This window comes from Poecilia reticulata, linkage group LG2, assembly GCF_000633615.1.
Source record: "Poecilia reticulata strain Guanapo linkage group LG2, Guppy_female_1.0+MT, whole genome shotgun sequence".
In the NCBI taxonomy this organism is placed as follows: domain Eukaryota; kingdom Metazoa; phylum Chordata; class Actinopteri; order Cyprinodontiformes; family Poeciliidae; genus Poecilia; species Poecilia reticulata.
The window spans coordinates 24,478,867-24,485,711 of NC_024332.1; the positions used below are offsets into that span (position 1 = coordinate 24,478,867).

General features: G+C 46.0%; 1 protein-coding gene across 2 annotated transcripts; it reads right to left on the bottom strand.

Annotated features, from left to right (window-relative positions):
* nyx (nyctalopin) lies at positions 1 to 6,484 on the bottom strand. 2 transcript variants are annotated; one of them, XM_008437183.2, is made up of 5 exons: positions 6,365 to 6,484; positions 6,184 to 6,248; positions 4,269 to 4,555; positions 2,400 to 2,704; positions 1 to 1,891 (listed from the first exon to the last, which is right to left on the bottom strand). In XM_008437183.2, the coding sequence occupies exons 2-5, from the start codon at positions 6,203 to 6,205 to the stop codon at positions 1,063 to 1,065; spliced, it is 1,443 nt and encodes a 480-aa protein (XP_008435405.1). In that variant the 5' UTR covers positions 6,206 to 6,248; positions 6,365 to 6,484; the 3' UTR covers positions 1 to 1,062. The 2 variants fall into 2 exon arrangements, with proteins under 2 accessions (XP_008435405.1, XP_008435411.1); XM_008437189.2 differs by having other exon boundaries at positions 6,184 to 6,275.
* Between the last annotated feature and the right edge of the window lie 361 nt (positions 6,485 to 6,845).

Consider the following 6,845-nt stretch of genomic DNA (forward strand, 5'->3'; position numbering starts at 1 on the left):
AGAGCGACCCGACCCAGTGACTCCCTCACTCAGCTCCTTCAGACTAGCCAGCAGCAATTAGCAAACACCTGGTGGACCTGCTTATCTGCTCAGCTCATTTCAGCTGAGTATTACCAGTAATACTCAGTGTATTACTGGTAAAAATGTTAATGAATAATAATAAAGGGTTAATAGAGGAGCCATGTTGTGATGATTTCCTGAAGGCAGAGTTTCAGGAAGAGGAGGAGTTTTTCAAGTGACAGAGGCCCAATTTCAAGTCTTTAAATTAGGAGGAAATATTCCTTTTAAGTTATATGTGATAAAATAATGACTAAAGGTAACATAGTTACTTCATTGTTTTATAAAATAGCACTATATGACTGGAAATAACATGGTACTGCCCCTTTAAATAAGCCATTATTGGTTGAAAACTCTAGAATTTGGCTGAATTACAACAATTTTGCCAGATATTGCAAACACTTGATGGCATTGCTATCATTACTAAATGCCCCCATTATTGCTTATGGGGCAATTACTTATTCACATGAAGCCTGAAGACATTTTTTCTCTTTTATTAAAACATTTTGTTTTACTCAGTTTAACTTTTATCTCCAACATTTAATCCTCCTGCTGTCCTAAAAGAGGTGGTAATGGACCCTGTGTCCGTTTTTACAATTGTTTTTTTTTTTTTTCGTGATTTCTGGAACTGACGGTCTGACGGAACACCATAGTCTCCACCGTGACGACCGCCTGGCTTTTCCTGAGCGTCGGGCATCAGGGAGGGCTTCACGGGACAGGTACGCAAAAAGAGAAGAACTCTATAAGAGGGTAAAAACTTTTTTGAAACTACCCCATAAAACATTAAGTTCAGGATATATTGAGCACAAGGATTTCAGTTCCCATAGAAACAGTGCTTGCCAGGTCATATTCCACATGCTACACGTTCTACGGCTGGAGGAACGTCCAAAAGCCAACTCAGAGGCTCTTACAAAGGGCAACAAGCCTTCAGACCTCCTGGGAGAAATAAAAGCACATTCTAACTCAGAAGCGATATGAAAACTCTCGGCGCTAGAGTCCTCTTCTTCATGTACAGCAAAGACAGAGTCTAGCATGTGACACGTGGAATAAACCCCAGAAGAGCCACGTCACCGTGAAGCAGAGCAGCGACTGAACGGCCTGCGTCCTCCGGCCTCCGACGCCCGCCGACAGCTGGCCCTCCTCCGGCTCCGGTAGCGTCGCGTTGCGCGCGCTCTCGGTCCCGTTCCCCATCTCCTCTCTGAGCTCCTGCTGCAGCAGCTTGGAGATGAGGCTGTTGAAGCGGTTCTCTGTGGTGGGCTGCACCTCTGACGACGCTGTGGTCAGGTTGAGCTCGGCGGGGTCGACGCATGTGCCGTTCGCCGTGGGGAACACCACCTGGCTGAGGTCCAGGCCTGCCACGGAGGACGGCGAGGCGCACGGGATGTCCCGCACCAGCTTGTAGCTCTCCATCCACTGCTTGAGCCAGTCCAGGGCGCAGTCGCACTCCCAGGGGTTTTTGAAGAGGTACAGGTGACCTAGGAAGTAGATGGGCTGGAAAACGCTGAGGGGCAGCGTGGTCAGGTTGTTGCTGTTCAGGTGGAGCGTGATCAGGCTGGTCAGGTTCTCGAAGGTGCCCTCCTCGATGTTCAGCAGCTGGTTCCGGTCCAGGTACAGGACCTCCAGCTCCGCCAAGTCACCGAACCACGTCTTGGACACGTTGGTCAGCTGGTTGCCCCCGAGGTTGAGCATCTTGAGGCGGCTGAGCCCCTTGAAGGCGAGCCGGGGCAGGTCGGACAGCAGGTTGTCGTTGAGGTAGAAGTTCTCCAGCCGCACCAGGTCCTGGAAGGCGTTGTCATGGATCACATTGATGCGGTTCTCCTGGAGGTTCAGGTACCTGAGACAAAGAGGAAGGAAAACAGTGGACATGTTGGCGTCTGTGGATCAATAATCTTCCGACTACAAAGTTTAACAATCCTAAATGCGGAGACCCTCCGTCCATTCGTGGTTCAATAATCTGCATATTTGGGGGTTTAAGCCTCACTTCTTACTGGAACATGAAACAAAGTCTCTAATTTCTTATGAAATGTTTTAGTTGCTTCCAAGTGTTTCACAGCTGCATTTCATTTACTCACAATACTCTGGCGTTCAAGGTGATGTGGCAAAATAGGGTTGCTAAGGTAACATCCTCACCCAACCTACTTTCACATCATAACCTTCAGGGTGGTTTTTGGTGGATTTCATGTGACAGATCAATATAAAGCAGCGTACGACGTTGAATTGGTTGGAACATGAAACATGGATTCCTTTTCTTTTACAAACTGCATTCTACCTGAATGAAACATGTCGCCCGTTTCATTCAGACGCTCGTAGGAAGGTAAAGGAAGCCTGCAGGCGTTGCTCACCTGAGGCTCCCCAGGCCCAGCAGCGAGTTGTAGGCCACCGCCTCGATCTTGTTCCTCTCCAGGTAGATGTGCGTCAGGTTCTCCATGCCCCGGATGGCCCCTGGGATCCTGCGGAAGTTGTTCTGGAAGCACAGCAGCTCTGTCATGGCGGTCTGCTCGATGAAGATGCGGTCGGGGATGCTGAAGAGGTTGCAGTCGGACAGGTCCAGCCGCAGCAGCTTCTTCAGCCCCGTGAACGTCCGGGTGTGAAGGTAGCTGATGTACTCGTTGTGGGCCATTTTCAGCTCCAGCAGGTTCGAGAGGCCCTGGAAGATGCAGGTTTTTAAGTGTTGTTGTTGTTTAGATTCAATAGTTTCTTAGCTACAGCAGAAACCACTGAGTAAAAGGACACAAACACATTTTTCTCTCAGTCTGAAGTTAAGTCAGACCAAACTTTTCTTGATTTAGTTGAGTTAGAATTACCAAAATTACTTATATTTGTTAAATGCTAGAAAATTGGTGAGAATTTTTTTTAGACTTTTTTTTTTGTATTTTTCCTCTAATTCCAAAGGTTACGTATATTTGGTCAGTATCAGGGATAACTGTCTTAAGATGTATGACTTTTGGGCTTCCTTCCACAAACTCCTGAGAGGTGAACTGTCCCATTTGAGTTAATTGGACTCACTCAGCAGAAAGCAGCCAAGATATCAGGAACAGAATCACAGAATCACCGCACCTGATTGGCTCATCCTTGGGAATAATTTACTGTTGCTTGAAGGGGCCGCGCTCATCTGTTCAAACATTTTTACCAAGTATGAACACGATGGGAGCGTCCAGCCATCGTGAAGCTCAGGACGGTGACGGGTTCTGGGTGCCAGAGACGAACGGGTTCTGTTCTGAAATGTGCAGATTGAGCCCAAAACAAAAGCCAAAGACCTCATGAAGATGTTGGCTGAAGCTGGTAAGGCAATGATAGTATCCACAGTTAAACTGTCTTGTACTGCATTAGTTGAAAAGCCGCTCAGCAAGGAGGAAGCCTTTACTCTATGAGAAACATAAAAAGCCAGATTATAGTTTGCAGATGAACACTGCAGTGACAAAGATCTTCATTTCTGGAGGGATGGACTGTACTCTGATGAAACCAAAGTGAAACTGTTTGGGTATAAGGACCGTTGTTACATTCTTGTACCGTCCCAGCTGGCAGTGTATGTTTTGCTGCAGGAGGAACTGGTTTGCTTCATAAAATAGGAAAGAAAATTAAATGGAAACATTAAAGCAACATCTATAGACATCAGCCAGGAAGTAAAAGCTTGGGCACAGATTGGTCTTCCAAATGGACAATGACCCTAAACATTCAAACTAGTCATGCAGCCACTGTGTTGGTTCCATCATCACAAAGTCCTGACCTCAGTCCAAGTTGTTATCAGATCTGAAAAGGCGCCTTAGTGAGGCGGGCTACAGAATGGACTCAGTTCCACCAGTTCTGACAGGAGGAATGGACCAGAACTCCAGGAAAATACTGGGAGAAGCTTCTGGAAGGAAACCCAAAAGATATAAATGACCATGTTCATTTGTTGTCTGGAACGGCCTGGAGGAACCTGGACTCCAGGATGAAACAGCTGCAGAAATGAGACATGGGGAATTTTACACAACTTCTTGATAGAAATTACACAAAAAAATTGAGGTTTTAGATTCTTCATAGATTCTAAGTGAAGACTTTGTACCTGTAAACTTGTAGAGCAACAATCGAGGTTAAGGGGCAACAATCAGCGACCTCTGCTACTTTTTCTATCAAATTCTCATTGCATTGAATTACATTTAAAACCCAGCCGTGTGGCTGGAAACAGGTTGCTCATTGAGATGTGGTTAAAATACGACTGAAAAGGAAACCTTGAAAGCTCCCGGGGTGATGAAGGAGATGTTGTTGTGGTCCAGAGACAGAGACTTGAGCGAGGGCAGGGTCCCGAAGGCCCGCTCCGACAGGAACTTGAGCCGGTTCTTCTCCAGGTTGATGGCGGACGCCTCACAGGGGAACTCTCTGGGCAGCTCGGCCAGGCCAGCGCGGTCGCACAGCACGCTGCAGCTCTTCTCCTGCGTGCAGGAGCAGGACGGCGGGCAGGCCCGGACGCACGCCCACCGCGCCAACGCCGACTGAGGCAGCAGGCACAGCACGGAGACTGGAAGGCAACGGGTGAGACAGGGCAGTGAGGCCGAATCCCTGCAGACGCTCCGTCAGGGCAGCTGGCTGTCCGGCACAGCTAGATAAAATCTACAAAGTGTAGCATCCAAATGTATTCAAGCCCCTTTACTCTGATAGCCAAAATTCAGTGTAAATCTGAGGTGTCGTCCGAAGGCCATTGGTGAGATTTTTTACTGACATAATTTTCTCACAATGCTAAATGTTCCATTTATTTTTATAGTAAGTAGAGCCATGTCTGTCCTCATATATTTACTGAAAAGTTCACTTTGTTGCATTCGAATCAGGACCTGACAGCATGAAGCAGGCTCCAAGGTCTACCAAACAACGCATCACACCCTAACGGAGGAAATTCAAGAACAGATTAAAAACATAAATGAAGAAAACATGGAAGAGTGAGGAGACTTCCAAAGGCTAACCTTGTTAGACTGCATGGCTCCCTTAAATACCAGATAGTAAATAAGAATTTGATTCTATCTAGAGCTAGTTTTTCTATGATATAAGGATGCAGAAAAACACAACTCAAAGTTCCTCTATGGCCGCCCCAATCCCAGATCCGGAGCCTGTTGAAAACCAGACCTGCTGGAGTCCATCAGGATGATCTCCAACTGGGGATCTGCTCTAGATGAGATTCTTCTCAACAGATTCTTAGAACAGATCAATGTGTGGATCAACTTTCTTCAGTTGAACAGAAACAAAAGTAAAGTTATTAACTTTGGACCTAAAGAGGGTCTATGTAGAGTCATGTGGGCACAAAGCTAGAAGCAAGAGATCAGGCCAAACATCTGGGGTAGTAATGGACTCTGACCTGAACCTTCAGAAACACATAAAGACAGTTACAAACTTGGCCTTCTATCACCTGAATAGAGGATAAATGTCTCAGCAAGACCTAGAGAAACTCAGTCATGTGTTTACCTTTAGTCACATTGATGACTGCAACAGGATCTTCACAGGTCTGACTTAAAAATCTGACTCAGAGAATAGACTTTAAAATATTGTTGTTAGTTAATAAATCACTGAACATCTGTGACCACAGTACATCAAACTTCCAGACCTCTCAGGTCTTCTGGTTCTGGTCTGCTCTGCATCCAGAACCAGAACCAAACGAGAGGCAGCATTCAGCTTCTATGCACCACAAATCTGGAACAAACTTCCAGAAAACTGTAAAACAGCTGAAACACTGAGCTCCTTTAAATCAAGGCTAAAACCTCACCTGCTTAGAGTTTTTAATATATTAGATGTACTTTTGGCTCATGATTTTTTGATGAAGGCATTTGACAAAATGTAATGTTTATTGCTTCTTTCATAAAGGGTTAGTGTATTATATTTTCATCATGTAAAGCACATTGGATGTCTGAAATGTTCTATGTTAATAAACTTTACTTGGACAGATTTAACCAAAAGCTACCGCTTAATGGCCCATTTCTTAAAAACAATTAGCTCTTGGTTAATTTTTGTCTTTTGTACTGAGATTATGCTGACGCTATAAAAAACAAATTCATATTAAAGCGTTTCACACGTTGACGTCTGCTTGAGTCTGTTGTCATCCGACAGAACGAAGCCGTCACACAGAGAAGCGACGCCATCAGATGTGAAGCTGGAACTGACCGGTGAAAGTGAAGGAAGTCATTCCTGCCGCCTCTCATCCAGAACATGCCAGGATTAATGGAGGTCTGGAAACGCACAAACACCAGCAGCAGCTGTTAACGAGTCGTACAAATATCTCATGAAAGCATCAGCGGGGAGAGACGCAACCGGAGAAGATGGGAGTGAGGGAGGAAAGAAATACCTGTAGCCCTTTCTGGAGAGCTGCATCCATGTGTGTCACAGCTCCCTATCCAGATCCGCATGCGTGTGTCCATCCTGTCCGTCCCGTGTCAGTCCACTCTCTGCAGCACGACCAGGCAAGTGGAGCAGAGCCTTTACATCAAACACTGCTCACTCTGTGTGTGTGTGTGTGTGTGTGTGTGTGTGTGTGTGTGTGTGTGTGTGTGTGTGTGTGTGTGTGTGTGTGTGTTGGGACACGCAAACACACCAAAAAGCTATCGCTTAATGGCCGTCAAATCCCCTGGATGGAGTGATAGAAGGAGGGATGGGGTTGGAGACGGCCGGTTGGTGGGATTACACAAGTAAAGAGCTCTTATATGGAAGCACAGAATCACAGATGTAACTTAACGCACACACACACACACACATCATGAAGTTAGACGTGAAACTTCGAGCTGCTTCTAATTTAGTGATCACAGTGATCTGATCAAATAGGTGATCAA

What these genes read in the sequence shown, in the direction of transcription:
- nyx (XM_008437183.2), bottom strand. Translation starts at nt 6,205, where the DNA reads ATGACTTCCTTCACTTTCACCG. An exon ending in TCACCCCGGGAGCTTTCAAG is followed by an intron (nt 2,705 to 4,268) that starts GTTTCCTTTTCA and finishes TGCATCTTCCAG; the next exon opens with GGCCTCTCGAACCTGCTGGA. An exon ending in CTGGGCCTGGGGAGCCTCAG is followed by an intron (nt 1,892 to 2,399) that starts GTGAGCAACGCC and finishes TCTTTGTCTCAG; the next exon opens with GTACCTGAACCTCCAGGAGA.